Genomic DNA, 18,201 nt, shown 5'->3' with positions numbered 1-18,201 from the left:
TTAAATACATATGTTTGTGAAAAAATTCTGTTATGAGTGTTATCATTCTTTGCTGTAATTTTTATAATTTCTTATCTTATGTCCATAAAGATTGTTTTATTCCCTTTCATTTAAGAAGTAATTTACTGCCTGAGTGGCAATTTGAATACCTAGGGTTTCATTATGTTGGCAGCTTACTCTATCCACATCTTAATTATTATCGCACTAATTTACAAATATTCTAGTTAGCTGTTACAGCATTAGTTTTGTTTTGTAGAATGGTGGAAGTACTTGGTTGTAACTGCAGTACAGATCAAGCTTTACTTTCATGTAGTTCTCATACTTTCTAGATTCTATATCCCTTGCTATTATAAGGCACATGAAATATTTCATTGCAAGATTACCTTAACAAACTGTTTTAACTGGGCTGTCAAAATTCAGTGCTCTGTCTTCCTACTAAATATCATAAATATTCTTTCACATAAAACAATGTAAAGTAATGAAGCTTTCTCATTGTCTTATTTAATGCAGTTAATTGTAACTGGTCCCATAAAGATTGTATCATAAAATATATAGATCATGATGTCTGTAAACCTGTGTGCTTAATATAGGGTAATGTAGGGCAGAGTAGGAAACAAGTCTGGATGTCATAGGCAGAATTACTCAGCATTTTATAACAGACACATTTTATTACCTCTTGTAATGTCAATAGGACATATAACATGTAAATTCATGCCATTGTAGATTTCTGCATAAATATGATGCCTTTCTGTGCCATAAACGTTGAACACATATAATGGGTAATATTTGAACAAATGACATACCTACATGAAGCAAAGTCAGATATGTTGACAGTTTGAAGTTCAACTGCATTTAAAATTCCAAAGAACATCATACTGACTTGGGCTGATGAAACATTGTGTGTGAGTGTGTGTGTGTGTGTGTGTGTGTGTGTGTGTGTGTGTGTGTGTGTGTGTGTGTGTGTGTGTGTGTGTGTATCAGAGCTGGCATGCCTGAATTTGTTGCTATTCACACACAGACTGCCACACATGGAACAATGGCAGTCTGAAAGCACAGTAAAACTATTGCAGTCACAAGTAAAACCCTGCACTGCAAATATTTCCCCCACATTTCCGTAAGTTCCAAATAGATGAATCTTAAACTAAATAAAGAAAATGGTGGAAGTTTTAGCTCCTTGCAATATATCTCTAAAAGTAGCAAGCTCCCATCATACTCCTGCATTGGGAACATCATCCCCCCATAATGTGTATATGTTAACTCTCTTGTTGCATAACCATAGAGAAAAGAGAAAAGACCACACAAAAAATTATTGCTAGTGTGAAATAGAAACTGCACTGGCAAGATCTTTCCATAAGAAACGCTAATCACCAAGTCAGGCTAGATGAAATATAAAGTTGGAAAGCTCGTTCACTTAAAGCTTGATGAGAAGTAGAGTGATGAGAAGTAAGGTGATGAGAAGTAAGGTGATGAGAAGCAGGGTGATGAGAAGTAGTATGATGAGAAGTAGTATGATGAGAAGTAGTATGATGAGAAGTAGGGTGATGAGAAGTAGGGTAATGAGAAGTAAGGTGATGAGAAGTAGTGTGATGAGAGGGGTAATGGGAAGTAGGGTGATGAGAAGTAAGGTGATGAGAAGCAGGGTGATGAGAAGTAGTATGATGAGAAGTAGGGTGATGGGAAGTAAGGTGATGAGAAGTAGGGTGATGGGAAGTAAGGTGATGAGAAGCAGGGTGATGAGAAGTAGTATGATGAGAAGTAGTATGATGAGAAGTAGGGTGATGGGAAGTAAGGTGATGAGAAGCAGGGTGATGAGAAGTAGTATGATGAGAAGTAGTATGATGAGAAGTAGGGTGATGGGAAGTAAGGTGATGAGAAGTAGTGTGATGAGACGGGTAATGGGAAGTAGGGTGATGAGAAGTAGGGTGATGAGAAGGAAGGTGATGAGAAGGAAGGTGATGAGAAGTAGGGTGATGGGAAGTAGGGTGATGAGAAGTAGGGTGATGGGAAGTAAGGTGATGGGAAGTAGGATGATGGGAAGTAAGGTGATGAGAAGTAGGGTGATGAGAAGTAAGGTGATGAGAAGTAAGGTGATGAGAAGTAGGATGATGGGAAGTAGGATGATGGGAAGTAAGGTGATGAGAAATAGGATGATGAGAAGTAAGGTGATGAGAAGTAGGGTGATGGGAAGTAGGGTGATGAGAAGTAAGGTGATGAGAAGTACGGTGATGGGAAGTAGGGTGATGGGAAGTAGGATGATGGGTGGTAGGGGTGATGAGAAGTAAGGTGATGAGAAGTAGGGTAATGAGAAGTAGGGTGATGGGAAGTAGGTGATGAGAAGTAGGGTGATGAGAAGGAAGGTGATGAGAAGTAAGGTGATGAGAAGTAGGGTAATGAGAAGTAGGGTGATGAGAAGTAGTGTGATGAGACGTTGGGTAATGGGAAGTAGGGTGATGAGAAGTAGGGTGATGAGAAGTAAGGTGATGGGAAGTAAGGTGATGGGAAGTAGGGTGATGAGAAGTAAGGTGATGGGAAGTAGGGTAATGAGAAGTAAGGTGATGAGAAGTAGGGTGATGAGAAGTAAGGTGATGAGAAGCAGGGTGATGAGAAGGTGATGAGATGAGAAGTAGGGTGATGAGAAGTAGGGTGATGAGAAGTAGGGTAATGAGAAGTAGGGTGATGAGAAGTAGGGTGATGAGAAGGAAGGTGATGAGAAGTAAGGTGATGAGAAGTAGGGTAATGAGAAGTAGGGTGATGAGAAGTAGTGTGATGAGACGTTGGGTAATGGGAAGTAGGGTGATGAGAAGTAGGGTGATGAGAAGTAGGGTGATGAGAAGGAAGGTGATGAGAAGTAGGGTAATGAGAAGTAGGGTAATGTGAAGTAGGGTGATGAGAAGTAGGGTGATGAGAAGTAGGGTGATGGGAAGTAAGGTGATGAGAAGTAGTATGATGAGAAGTAGGGTGATGGGAAGTAGGGTAATGAGACGTAGTGTGATGAGACGTTGGGTGATGGGAAGTAAGGTGATGGGAAGTAAGGTGATGGGAAGTAAGGTGATGAGAAGTAGGGTGATGAGAAGTAGGGTGATGAGAAGGAAGGTGATGAGAAGTAAGGTGATGAGAAGTAAGGTGATGAGAAGTAAGGTGATGAGAAGTTGGGTGATGAGAAGTAGGGTGATGAGAAGTAGGGTGATGAGAAGTAGGGTGATGAGAACTAAGGTGATGAGAAGTAAGGTGATGAGAAATAGGGTGATGGGAAGTAGGGTGATGAGAAGTAAGGTGATAATTACAGTCTCACACAAAAAGCCTGTCTGTGCCACTCCATAGTCTGAGCCACTAATAAAACTCTAGTCGGGCTTATCCTTCTAGGCCACAGTTCTGGCAAGTTTAGTATTTTAGCTTTGTATTTACAGACATGTAATAATGATACATATAGTGTAAGAGGACTGTGCAATATCTGAACAATGAAAAAATTATTTTCAACATGTTTAATGGTATAAATATATAAAGACATTGCAACACATGGAACAATGGCAGACAATATGTGTGTGCGATGTTTGTGTGTGTGTGTGTATATATATATATATATATATATATATATATATACAGACAGAAAGCGAGAGGGTGGAAATGTGGCTTTACCATTTAAATAGTTTATACAGGCAATATAGGTGGTATACTATTGCATGGCTTTCCTGAGGATTGCACCAAAATAATGCAAAGAGTTAGATGAGTTTAGTCTTTAAATGAGGCCATATATTAAATATGCTATTTGAAATGTAGTCTGTGAAACTTATTGTACATAATTAATATGTTTGAAATTATATTTTTATATCTATAATTTGTATATAGTTGCTTGTTTTATCTGAAAATGTGTTAAAAAGTGAGTAGCTTTACAAAGCCCTTTTAAGAGCCCTTCAGTATCCACTCTGTTGTGAAAAATCTATCGTTTGAGGTAGGTCACAACCCTAAATAAATAACTCCACTGTGGAGTATTATCTGTCTCTTCTAAGAGATGCAGGAAGTCAGACAGTAGCATAGCAAAGACAAGACAAAAGTATCAGCAGATACTTTAGTAACTCATACACCTACTCAGACGTTATGACAGTTTAAATAACCACAGCAAACTATTCAGTTAAATCCCTTTCTGGCAGTTTAGTGCAGAGGATTAAAGTACTGAGTTGCTAATGATATTTAGCCTTTTATTTCCAGCTTTTATTCCCTCATTTTCCATTTGTCTGATGTGGCTTTGAGCAGGTCACTAAACCAAACAGTGCTACTGGGCCTGCACTGAATGTTATCTTCAACCCAGATCGAAACCAGTTTAGACAAATAAATTTTTAAGAAATGCATGTAGTTAAAAAGAGCTGAAACCTTTACATTTTGGCTGGCATAAACAAAGTGTGATTGACCATTACTGCGTAAGTCGTAAGTATCCCTACCTAACCTTTATGAAAATGTCTGAGGCATGGAAGTTATGATACATATAGTTGTAAAATATCAGAGAAGATGTATTTCTGTCATGGTCTCCTGATTAGTTAATTAGAGCATGTTTCATATGACTCCTGGTTAGTTATTCAGAGCATGTTTCATGTTTCTGATTTAATTTGTTCTATAAAATCCTATTCTGTCATATTTAATGACAAAGCAGAGCAAACAAAAATGTTGACCTCTGTCATTTTAAGTGCTACGGTTCCAAAATGTTAAAGAAATGATCTGTCTTCTCATAACCGTGTGTCATTTTAATGCTAATTACTTTCCATTCCTTGCAGGTGAAACAGATTATGGAAGAGGCTGTGACCAGGAAATTTGTTCATGAAGACAGCAGCCATATTATTTCTTTCTGTGGTAAGTCTCCTGGAGTTACACACATCTGAAGTGCTGCAGCAATCTTTCTGTAATAAAACTTGTGAGTACAGAGTTGTCAGTAAATGTGTCAGGTTGGGCACTGAGTGTAAATTCATGTCGAGCCTTTCTTATCAGTACTGCATTCAGATTATAAGTCTAGGTAGCTCATGGTCTTCACATTAGTGTATAGCCTGATCGTGTTACCTTACAAAATCCAACTTTTTGAATTAATAACATAAACTAATTGCTGCTTTGATGTATTTTTTTCTTTTTGTGTATCAGCTGGCAGTAGAATGTTGAGCAATTGCCCTTTCTTCCTTTTGGGCAACAATTTAACAGGGATGTGAGTTTCCACTGTGTGATTTCCAGTCTTTTATAAGATCACAGTGATCTGTAGCAGCTTAAGGAACTTCCAGATTTGTCCCTAACTCTGCAGGTTAAAGGTTAAGAGGAATGCCTATGCCCATAAGTAAAAACTGTACATCTGTCCATCACAGAATTGTAAGCACCAGCAAACTACATTTTGGTTGGGGGCACATCTGCAGTAATACTTCTACGTAAGTGTTTGTAACCAGGTTGGTGAATTGGGACACCCATTTCATTCATTAGCTATAGATAGCGCAGAGGTTATTAAATGTTACTTTTAGACAACATTGCTCAGTATGACCTTTTCATAATGCAAGCATATAGTGAATACTGCTCACATTTGTTATTTTTATTTTATGTATTTGAAGTTTGTTTGCCAGGATGCTCCATTGGGCGAGAAGAGCCCATTTTCAATGGAGTCCGGGGAGAAAAGCTCCATCAAGACAACATAACATAGTAAAAACATAATAAAAACAAGTTATAGTAATATAATAAAAAGAAGTACAGGTAAAAACATGGTATTTGAAGGTACAATTTAGTAAAATTCTTAAACAAAAGTTATAAAGACTATAAGTGAATATTTACAAATATGCTGTTTCCTACCATTGCATAAAACAGAAGTTAAAAAACATAAGTCGATATTTACAAATACATTTGTCCGTTTGAGGAAATATAACGGTAGGGCAAGGGATACATGGTTTATAGGAGCTTAGGGAAAGATGAGCAGAGTGGGAAAAGTTTGGAGAAGAGAGTAAAGAAGGAGGTGGGGAGGTAGATAGTATGAAGTGGGGTGGAAAAGAAGAGAGGGAGGAGGGAGGGTAAGAAATGAGGTGAGTTACTGAGGAAGTTCATGTAGGATGGGAGCAGGAGCATTCCCAGCGGGATGTTAAGTGTGAGTGAAGCAAGGTTTTAAAGGTAGAGAGACTGCCAGTGGTATGGATAAGAGGTGGCAGGGAGTTCCAGAGGCGTGCTAAAGAGAAGGACAGTAGATGTTTACCTGATGGGTGGGCAGGCTTGTGTAATTCAATTAGATTTTGGGTATTAGTCCTTAAGAGTCTGTTGGGTTGGTGTATTTTAAAGGTGGAGGCAAGGGAGGGGCAAAGAGAGGGGCTGAAGATGAGTTTGTGTGCATGGGTGAGTTGAATGCAGGTAAGATAATTGGGCAGCTCAAGCCAATTTAGTTTATGAAGGGCAGTACAGTGATGGGTGGAGGATCTATCGCCTGTGGCAAACTTGGAAATTTTGTTGTAGCAGGAAGAGAGATTTGTCTTGAGAGAAGATTGTAGGTTAGTAAGGAGTGGGGCACCATATAGGAGAGAGGGGATGAGATATGTGGTAGAGAGAACAAACTTGGTGGAGGGAGTGAGGTAACGTTTGTGGTGGTAGAGCGTACCTAGTTTCTGGTGTGTTTTTTTTATATTTGTTTGTAGGTGGTTATCAAACTTAAGCTGATCATCAATGAGGACACCTAGAAGTTTTGCATTGGATAATATTTCTTGAGGTATATTATTCTGACTGATGATTGATAATGAGTTATTGTCAATGGAGGTGGTTTTAGAAGGGGTAAATATCATAAGTTTGTTTTTTGATGCATTGCGTGCTAGGTGGTTATCAAACATCCATTATTCAGTGGAAGAGAAGGCATCTTGGGTTAGTTTTATGAGAGTAGAGGTGGAGATGGCAGAGCAGATAATTGTTGAATCATCGGCATACTGGATAGGTTTTGCATTAGGTTTGTAGTGGTGGAAGTCATTTATGAAAATGTTGAAAAGTAGGGACCCAAGAATGGAGCCCTGGGGTACACCTATGGGAGTATTGAGGAATGGAGAGGTAGCTTTTTCCGTTTGACTGCTTGTTGCCTATTACAGAGGTAGCTGGTAAACCAATTCATGGAGGAGATGGATAGATTTAGATTAGAGAGTTTAGTTAAGAGAAGGTTGTGAGAGACAGTATCGAATGCCTTTGAGAGATCTAAAAGGAGGGTAGACAGTGCAGCCAGAGTCCTGGGCTTTGTTAATAGTCTCAAGGAAGGAGAGCAGTGGTAGTGCTGTGGCCAGGCCTAAATCTATGTTGTGTGGGAGTTAGCAGGTGGTTGCCTATGAGATAGGGTAGGAGTTGTAGGTGGATACATTTTTCAAGAAGTTTAGAGATGGGGATAAGATGGCGATAGGTTGAAAATTGGGGATATTATTGTTGTTGCCACCTTTATGAAGGACAATAATAAAGGCCATTTTCCAAAGTTGGGGTACATGGCCTTCTTAGATTGACTGATTTATTAGAATACAGATGGGGAAGGCAATGGCTTCTGCAGCTGTCTTTTAAAAAGTATGAAGGAATATTATCAGGGGCGTTGGTGCATCGTTTCAAGTTCTGGAGAAGTTTTTTTATAGTAGCTTTAGAGATGGGTTTCATAGAGAAGGGAGGAGGTAGGGATGTGGAAGTGCTTAAGAGGAAGAGACGGGGAAGGTAAAGGAGTGGATGTATGATCATTGGTGAAGGATGATGTTAACTTGCTTATGGAGTCAATGAAGAAAGAGTTAAATTGGGTGGCTAAGTTCATGTCGGAGGCATTTGGATCAGGGCAGGGGGTTTTCCTTTCTACCTGGGTTAAGTAGGGTGGTGATACCATCCCAGAACTTTTTAGGGTTAGTCTTATGGTTATTTTGGAGTATGGAGAAGTAGGATTTACGGTCTGATGTAATACGTTTTTTTAACTCTGTTCCAAAGTACTTTGTACTTGTTAAGGGAGAGGGAAGTTTTATTTTTCTGGTGGCGTTTCCAAGCTCAGAGATGCATGACAGCTGAGGTATCTTTGGTTAACCAAGGAACAGTGTTACTTTTAATTCTTTTTGTTTTCAGGGGGGGCAGTGGTATCTAAAAGGTTTAAGAATGTTGTGTTAAAGTAGGTAATGGCATTTTCTAAGGAGAGAGTTTTTAGAGGGCTCCAGTTTATATGTTTTAGTGTGTTGGAGAAAGTATTGGGGTTGAAGTTTTTTAGGGAGCATGTGGAAATATAGGAGTGAGACAGTTGTAAGGAGGAGGAAAGGCAATGAGCAAAAGCGGGAAAGCGATCACTAAGAGAGTCAGGGAGGGTACCGCTATCGGACATGTAATGTGGGTGAAAGACCAGAATCCAGTCAAGGGAGCTTCCAGAGGAGTAGTCCTTAGAAGTCCTTAGAAGGTCTGGTTGGGAAGTTGATTAGCTGAGAGAAGTTGTAGAGGTTTATGTTTAGGGGGTTTGTTGCCAATTGAATGGTAGCCCAGTTAATATTTACGTCACCTAGGATTATAGTTTCATTGGTAAAGAAAACCAGGACAGAATATCTTCAAGGATAGGGATATTGTATCCAGGAGGGATATAGAGGGAGGCTATACATATACATTTATGTCTGTTTATCTGAAGTAGGGCCAGAATTAATTCAGCATTAGCGAATTGGGGGATAGATTTAGTGTAGGGAGTAACTGAGAGGGAGGATGAGTAGAGGAGAGCAACTCCACCACCTTTTTTATGAGTTCTGACTTTTCTAATGATACAGTAGTTGGGGGTATTATTTCAGAGTCTTTTATACTGGGTTTCAGCCATGTTTCAGAGATGGACTGGATGTCTGGTTGATTATGGACAAGTCAGGCATGGAGGTTGGGGATTTTGTTACGTATACTTTCAGCATTCAGTGATGTGAAAAAGAGAGATTTTCCTGTTGAGGGGGGAGTAAGAGGGGGGCATTTGAATTGTATGGGGGTGAGGGACCAGGGTTAGGATGCATGTCGCCAGAGAGAAGGATGGTAAGTTGATGAATATGGAAAAATAGGTACTTAGATTGTTTAATATCTAGTTTGAGAGTCTTGTGTTTTGTGGGAGTAGGGGTACGTAGGGTGGAAGTAGAGTATTTGTAAGTTGGGATGAGTTTGTAGGGGAAAAGTAAACAGTTAGAGAAGAAGTATAGACAGGGGGATATGGAGGTTGTAGAGTGCCTGTGTTCTAAGGGGAGCAAATTTGTTATATAAAAGGGGGGAGAGTGGCTGGTATTAAGAGGTCTGGTGAGATAGCTTAGATAGGATAAGATGAGAAGAAGAAATATTTGAGTTATGAATGAGGTAGGTTTTGTGGACATGGTTATTTAGAAATTGAGATGAGGGATGTTACAAGTATGGTTGGATGTTGAGGGATGGTGAGCAGGGCGGGACTAAGAAGTAAGGGGTGGGAGAGGAGAGGAATTATTATTAGTGGAGGATGGGATGAGTCTATTTGGTTATAAGAGAGTGGGTGCGGTGCTGTGAGTATAAGTGTAGAGGTACTGAGGTTGGGTGGGATTTGGGGGCAAGGTAGGGGAGTGGAGTGTGCCTGAAGGGCTTACAGAGCAGGTAGAAACAGAACACCCTCAGCTGAAGTGAGCAGTCAAAGGAAAACCTATCAGTGAAAGTAGGTAAGGTAAGGGCATATTTATTTGTAGTTACTGTTGGTTGGAATTGGAGTGTGAAGAATAGATAGTCTGAAGTAGGTTTAGTGGCACTTACTTTTAATTTAGTCCACAAGCTGGTAATGTTGCCAGAACTTAGAAGGGTCCCTGGAGTTAGCAAGCAGCAGTAGCGCTTGAACAAGCTATGGTGTTAGGCAAGCAGGGGAGTTATGGAGCACTGCTGCCACCTAGTGGGGAAAATATGGGGTACAACAGATTAGACAGGAGAGAGGGGTAGTCCTCATGAGTGTACATGCAGTCAGGGGTCGCTTAACATAAGTCAAGAAATAAAACTCTAAGGCTTATACAGTAAAGAAAATTGTGAATAGAGGGGCAGTAAAAAAACCCGTAGTAGCTTATATGCACTTAGCAGCAGGGACATACTTTGTTGGGGTTTTTTTTGTTTTTCCTGGGGAAAATTAAACTTGGTCCACGAGATAGGTTCAGTGTCTCTCTAAGTCTTTATAGGTTCCTGGACTGCAGGGAGTTGAGACCGAGCGGGCTGGAAGAAAAAAAACAGCAAAAAAAAGGGAGAGTTATTGCCTGTGGATGTAAGAAGAAAGTGAGAGTATGGAGGGTGTAGAGGGAGAGCGTGGGTAAGTGAGAGAGGTGAGTGGAGTGGAAGGTAAGACAGGAACAGTGAGGAGGAAGGCTGGAATACTGCATGCGGTAGGTGGACACAGACTTAGAGGGGGTTAGTAGCAGAAAAGAGAGCAGCAGAGCAGATGACAGTAAAACACTAGAAATGCACAGTATACTTTGATATGCAGTTCAGACCTTTACATTCCACACAGAAAACATGTAGTTGTAGCTTTTAGCAATATATGTATCTCCCGAACCACGTGCAACTAATATACAGTATATTAACTATCTCAGCACACTAAACACAGTATAACAAGCTGTTTGCAGCATAGAGTAATTAGGAGAGCTGGACATCTACAGACTGCATTAAGAGGCCACTGCATATAACAGTTTTAAAACAAGAGAAACAGAGCATTCAACAGTGATTTGATCAGACCATTGAAAAGTAGCATTCATAACTAGTGCAGCACACTATAGATATCGCAGTTATGTATAGTTGCAATGAGATAGGCAATTAGAATGCCTTACCGGCGTGCAGTCTGCATAAGTATCAGAACTTGGAAAGGAGAGATAAGATAAGCAATAGTGCACCCTTTGCCATGTGCACAACTATATTCTATAGCTTAGATAGCTTTAAAAATATAGATAAGGTGAAAAATAGCATGTTTTTCTGGCGTGTATGCAACAATATTCCACAGCTTCTGGTAACACAGCTGTTGGCATTAACAGTTAAGGTAAGCAATTTAAACACCTAACCGGCGTGCACATTAAACTTACAGTATACAATTTACACTGGAAAAATACAGTTAGAGCACCTTACAGGCATGCACACTTCACGCTGGGACTACAGACTATTTTGAGGAGAGTATGTGCAATAGGAATGGCGCCACAGATAATGGGCAGTACAAATAGATGAGGTGGGAGGTGGGGGCTGGGGGCTAGAACGTGGTAGGTTAGGTGATGCACAGGGAGATGGTATTGAGACTAGGGCCCGGGGAGGGGGCAGGGAGTGAGAGTGAAACAGAACATCCTCAGCAGAAGTGAGTAGTCAAAGGAAAAAGTATCAGTGAAAGTAGGTAAAGTCAGGGCACATTTATTTGTAGTTACTGTTGGTTGGAATTGGAGTGTGAAGAATAGATAGTCTGAAGTAGGGTTAGTGGCACTTACTTTTAATTTATTCCACAAGCTGGTAATGTTGCCAGAACTTAGAAGGGTCCCTGGTAAGTAAGCAAGCAGCAGTAGCGCTTGAACAGTCTGTGTTGTTAGGTAAGAAGGGGAGTTATGGAGCACCACCTAGTGGGGAAAACATGGAGGTACAACAGATTAGTGCCACCTAGTGGGGAAAACATGGAGGTACAACAGATTAGTGCCACCTAGTGGGGAAAACATGGAGGTACAACAGATTAGACATGAGAGAGGGGTAGTCCTCGTACGTGTCCATGCAGTCGGGAGTCGCTTACCATAAGTCAAGAAATAAAATAGTAGGGCTTATACAGTAAACAAAATTGTGACTAGAGGGGCAGTAAAAACCCTACAGTAGCTTACATGCACTTAGCGGCAGAGACATAATTTATTGTTTTGTTTTTTTTTTTTTGTTTTTCATGGAGAAAATTAAACTTGGTCCAAGCGATAGGTTCAGTGTCTGTCTAGGTCTTTATAGGTTCCTTGACTGCAGGGATTTGAGATTGACCGGGATGCACTAAGCGGCAGAGATGCCCTTTGTTGTTTTTTTTTGTTTTTCCTGGGGAAACATGTTTAGAACGCATATCATTAGAATGTTTCACATTACGTACACTATGCATAACCTCATCACATTGCTCTACATTGTAAATGTTTGCAGTTACTTTAACACATAAAAAGAACGATGAATAGCAAGTGAGTATACAGAATTAGAGTATTTATTTGTATGCACATACACATATTTACGGTACAGAGAGACTGAGGACATTTAACTTACAAGGGTTTGGTGCGTTTATGAAATTAATTCATAAGAAGGTGTTACAGAAGATAAAAGAAGTAAATAGGAAGGAGAGTGGAGGTAGTGAAAGGCAGCACTCGTGAGGAGATGCAGAAGCATTGTAGACTTGAAATATCTATGGGTTGTGGAACAAGCTGAACAGAATAAGAAACAGTCACATGGGAGACGTTGAGTAGAATATAGCTATATGATGACAGGTTTAAAAATCTGGATGAGGGATATATCAGTCTGAACAACAGAGAAAAAAGTGTGAATCTAATTTATGAATGAAGGATACTATGGGGATGAAATCATGAAGAAAAGGGCTGTAAAACAGGAGCACGTAAGGAGTGCAGGCTATAACTAAAATGTCAAAGAATAGATGGGGGAAACAAGTGGGACAACAGGTAGGCATGGTATGAACCTTTGCACCTGCTTTATTTCCCAACTGATTTCTACTTGTGTAGTAAATTAAACAAACAAAATGTGTCACGTTTGCTTCTGTGTTGTACACTGAGCAGCAGCTATATTTTGTTACTGCCTTTTTAGTAAATGAACTCTTCTTGATTGCAGTTGATAATCCTCTCAGATTCAGTTTGCACAGTGTCTTTTTAGACTTAATTCTTCATTTGGTTAGTAGGGATACTGAGCAGTGTTAGTGTGGTAGTTGTATTTCTGCACCAGTGGCTTTGTGAAGAAAAGATAGTGATGATGACTCAGGCAACAATGCCGTTTCTCTTGTAGAAATTGTTTTCTGCTTGTACATCCTCGGTCCTTGAGCTCTATTACCACTAATTCAAACTCTTAAAGATCATATACACAAATCTGGAAAACCAGTAAGGACTGCAGTTCATCAAGAGCTCCTGATGAGGCCTTCCACAGAATTAGGCCTCTTTCAAATCCTTTGATGGCATTATTGAGAAAGATAACAACCCTGTGTAGGAAGCAAAGCAGAAATACAAGTGCTCCTTTATCATTGTTTTTTTTTTTTTTGTGGAATAAATCTTTAAAAATATATTCTGGCTGAGAATGACATTTTAGAATTCTTCTCAGTGTTATCTTTCTAGAGACAGATATACCTTCATATTTATAAAATTCCTTATGGAGACAATGGCTGTGTGAACAATAATAAAAGTCAGCGTGAAATTAATTTATTTACAAGTTTTTTTTTTGGATGTTCTCCCTTGTATTCTCATTGTTTTCTTCTGGCAATGATAATATGATATCTGAATAAAACAAGCTTTGCTGAAAAATATTATAATTTCATTCAAAAGTGATATATTTTATCTACAACACACCTGAGTAATATACAAATTTAAAATAAGAGCTCTAAACTTCAGTGGCATAAAGACGTTTCATTTAGTTTGTGCAGAAATTGTCAGAATTGGTTTTATTTTAGTCAGACTACTCAAATCAAGTGTTTTATCATAAGCACCCTATCCTGTTTATGTTTATTTATTTATTGCATGTAAAATTCTGTGGTCTGATTAATTAAATAACAAGTATTTTTATTTATTGGTTTCATGCATTGTAACAGTAATGATGCATTTTATATAGTTCTAACCACAAGCTGGGAGCATAGCCTAGAATCTGTTTGTCTGAATGTGTCTTGTTTTCTAAATGTACCAAATTGGCACATATGGTCCTTTTCTGTTATGTGCATCTTAAGTCTATTTTAAGTTTTCTAAGTAATTTGCCGGCAGTGTGTTGTGAGGAATACATGGTTTATGGCACATGGTAGAATACTGAATTAAACATTTAGTTGTATGTTTTTTGAGACATTCAGTTGGCTCTGTTCCCAAAAAGTATGAATTTGAGATTGTGTTACTTGGTCTTAAAAGACAAACAGATAAAGAAACAATGGAGCAGTCCATCCGTTGAGGAACAAATCTGTAACTGTGTTTTCCATATGATAAAGTTGCACTTAATATTTTATTCCACCACGTGCCTCTCAACTTCTTAGCACAGGAAATCTGGAGAAAGCCTGCAATAATGGGTGAACAAAGCCCGCAAAACAGGGACAGATTTTAAATAGTGCTCTTATGAACTTAGAATGTTGCAAGAATAACAGAACTTGTTTTAGCCTGCATTTTTTCAAAGGATTGGGAGTCTGAAATTTAAATGTATTATATAATTCAGTGACTTCATTCCTTAGCCATTTGCCAGAAAACCATAAATTATATGAGAAACAGACCAAAAACATGTGGCAAAAATCTGGACATTCTGTGAAAATCTGGACAGTTGAGAGGTATGCTCCACAGCGAATAAAAAAGACACTGTACAGTACATGGCAGTCATTAATTGGTGTGGTTCACTTATTTCACTGAATTTAACTGAATAAATTTTAATTTAATCGGTACTTTGATGACCTATGCTTTACAGTGTAATCTGCAAATTAATTATGTCGACTGTATGGTGTAAGAGCATCACATCTGCCCCAGCACTTTGTAATAGAATATACCCCACTTATATTATTTCTGTAAAGAACTAAAACAACACTGTTAGTATACACTTTAAAATGGGAATCGGAGCAGTCATAGCTCTCACCCTCAAAGCACAAGAAATCTGGACAAAGCCAAAAATAATGTGGGGGGGGGGGGGACAATAAGGACAAATTTTAACTATTGCCTTAGAAAGTTGCTAAAATAAAAGGTGTTGTGTTAGAACGCATTTTCTGAAGGATATCAGGTGTAAACTTTAAATGACTGTCATTGCTTACTGACTTCAGTCCTCAGTGATTTGCCACAAAACCACAAATTTTATGAGGAAAAGACAAAAAGTATGAGGCAAAAATCTGGACATTCAGTGAAAATCTGGTGAGGTGAGGGGTATGAGAGTAGTGCTTCTGGTGCAGCGTTTCATTTTTAGCTTACAAGATCCGGGATAAGTTAGAACACGTATATAGGAGCCTGCTTTCCATTACTCCATAAAAGACTGCTCATATCACAGTTCAGGCCTTGCTTCTTAAGTGAGTATGTAAGTTTATTCTAAAACCAATGCATTCATGCTCACTTTGTGTTGTTTTTGTATGTTTCAAAGCTCACAGCCTTCCACAGAAAGTGTTTTTTAATGTCTTTAGTGAGTGGTGTTTCCATCAAGGGCAGCAAGCTTAGAATGAGAATAAAGTAATGTGTGTGTGTGTGTGTGTGTGTGTGTGTGTGTGTGTGTGTGTGGGGGGGGGTAAAGCCTGTCACATGGTACTTACAGAGAGCTGCCCCGCCCCCCAAAATTATTTTATGGATTTTTTTTTTTATGTGGTATGTTTGCTTATAAACTGATAGGACTGAACATGTGTGTTCTTGATCTGTCACTTTAACAGGCATTTCAACCAGTCTAATTTGAGGACATTTAATACATTCATTAAAAACATGTATATTGCATAAATACCAGTGGAATAAAATTGGTATTAGTCTTATTATGAAACAGATTTTTGATATTTGCCACTGTAAGTGTATATTCAAATAGGCTTTTTTGACTTTTTGATATTCACCCCTATAAATGTTTATTCAAGGGAGCGCTACAGAATCCTTAAAGCCCAAAATCCTGAAGAGCAAAATCCTGAAAGTTCAAAATCTTGAAAACTCAAAATCCTGAAAACACACAGGATACCAACACTTACTGTATTCCAGCACAAGTACATACAGAAACATATTACCCTTCAACTATATACAGGGGGGCAAGCCCTCCTGCACCCCCCCACACACACACCCTGCTACTTAAATATAAAAACTTTGAGATTGAACTTAGTGTACTGAAGTGCTATCTCAGAGTTGATATATTTAACGAGCTAAGTGCAATCTCAGAGTTGTTATATTTAAGTAGCAGGGGGTGTGGGGGATGCAGCCCCCCACATGGGGGGTTGCCCTCCTGCTTATACTTGGAAAAGAGTAATATGGTTTGTGTTTTATTTGTTTCTGCATGTACTTGTGCTGGAATATATTAAGGGTTGGTATTCTGTATGTTTTCAGGATTTTGAGTTTTAAGGATTTTGGTCTTCAGGATTTTGGGCTTTCAGGATTCTGTAGCACTCCCATTTCCAATAGTCATTTTTCTGAAGGCAATTCAGTTTGGTACAGTAAAACCAGAAGAGCTCTCTCTGTCTGAGCTACTTCTTATTTATATTTCATCACACCTCTTTAGCCCTGTGAGTGACATTTTGCATTTGAGATGGTCAGAAAAATACATGTTTCATTTAGCTTTAGCTATCCAAACCATAGATTTATACATAAGCCTTAAGCTTGTAACATTTCTGTCAATATTATATATGGGCATTTGTTGTTCATTTGTTGAACAAGTAAGCCCACTGGACACAAGCGTCCTCTTTTCAGGGGTGACCTGGAAGCAGTGTTTAGTTAAGTGACTTACACAGAGTTACACAATAGGATTACTGAGATGCAAGGAATCAAACCCTGTACCCAGAACTACAAGAAGCATCTTGTGGAAAAGACCATGTGGCTACAGTTTGCTCAAATGAATGCCTGTTGGCTACAGTTTGCTCAAATGAATGCCTGTTGGCTACAGTTTGCTCAAATGAATGCCTGTTGGCTACAGTTTGCTCAAATGAATGCCTATAGAGAAAAGTGGATGATGCAATAGAAGGATCTGACTTAAGCTACTATAGCCCACCCCCATATACAAGTAGGAATATGGGGTATAGGGTCCTTGTTTTGATAAGACACAACAACCCTTGCCTTCGAGTACTACCAACAGTAACCTTCTGTATGTAGTTTTTTAAATGCCCCTCTCCCAAAAAATGACCTCATGTATGGTATTCCACTGAATTTCATAATCTGTCATTTTTAATATTTAATATTTATAGATTTTTTACCTGTTAATAGACTTATGTCATGCTATTACTTGCTAGTAGACTTATGTTATCTGTTTATATCTTTGCAACATCTGTAATAATTGTTAATTTTCTGGAGATTTTCTCCTCATGTCTAGACTGAAAATGGGCCCCTGGCTCTGCTGGACTAACCCGGTTAACAAATGTCAATAAATAAATAATAAATAAATAAATAGTAGTTATCATCAGAGACATGAATAATCTCACCACTTCCATTTGAAGAGAAGAGTGTCGATTCATTTAATTCTACCTGCAGTAATTCTGTATGAAACCCTGCTTAAACCCTTGGGTTTACCTATTCACAGGTCAACGTCTAGGTGGGGAAAGATGAGATGAAGCACCCAAAGACCTGTTTTGGAGGACATACATTAGTAAATAGCATAAGGCTATACTTAAGGAGAACAGCAGATTCATCAGTATATGACTAATCTATAATAGTCAACAAGAAAGGGCAGCCTGTGCTTTATTAGGCATGTGATTTTAATCTGCTTTACTCCTGTGCTAAAAAAAGTTACATTTTATTAAAAGGGATATAGTAATCACTCATCTGAGACAACTATTCCCAAAATGGCATTCATTAATAGTAGCTTGCTAGTAACTTCAGAACTAAATTTAAAATGTATAAGGTTCTGCTCTGGAAATGACTGGGACTATATTTTATTTCTGTAGATAAAGATGTGTTCTGGCTGTTTGAGGAAGGGATTAACAGGTGCGCCCATCCATATGCTTAAAACATTCCTTTTCAATTCAACAGCAGTGACTTTTTCAAGAAAACAATTTTGTTATGTAGAAAAGAAAATGAGAACTATATGTGTTGTTATGTATTTAGGGGTTTTCATTACAATCTTGAATTAAACCATGGGTGAGCAGTTGAAGTCCATGTGCTTCTCACAGCAGTCAGAGTAGGAAAAAAAAAGCTCCACAGGCATGAAATGTCTTTCATCTCAGTTGCCATGGATATTTTTGAGCCAGATTTTTCTTACTCGTAATAAAATTAGAATAAGTATTACCACAACCCTATGTTATGATGTTGACACATTTCCTGTCATGTCCATGTATTAGAGGTCTGCAGAATTATTGAGATAAAAGCCAAAAGATCATTTATTTTTCATAAGTACTAATATCAGTCAAGTGTTTACATTACTGAGTCC

General features: G+C 38.7%; 1 protein-coding gene across 1 annotated transcript in view; it reads left to right on the top strand.

The window, feature by feature from the left end:
• The first annotated feature begins 4,773 nt into the window (after positions 1 to 4,773).
• SGSM1 (small G protein signaling modulator 1) overlaps positions 4,774 to 18,201 on the top strand; it is a 1,353,076-nt gene continuing 1,339,648 nt past the window's right edge. Inside the window, exon 1 of the mRNA XM_044068489.1 lies at positions 4,774 to 4,842. Coding sequence (XP_043924424.1) covers positions 4,779 to 4,842 — 64 coding nt within the window. The 5' untranslated portion in view covers positions 4,774 to 4,778. The remainder of the gene's footprint in view (positions 4,843 to 18,201) is intronic.

This window comes from Protopterus annectens, chromosome 4.part0 (genome assembly GCF_019279795.1).
Source record: "Protopterus annectens isolate FY-2018-M chromosome 4.part0, PAN1.0, whole genome shotgun sequence".
Taxonomy (NCBI): Eukaryota; Metazoa; Chordata; order Ceratodontiformes; family Protopteridae; genus Protopterus; species Protopterus annectens.
This window is presented reverse-complemented; position numbering and strand designations above follow the sequence as displayed.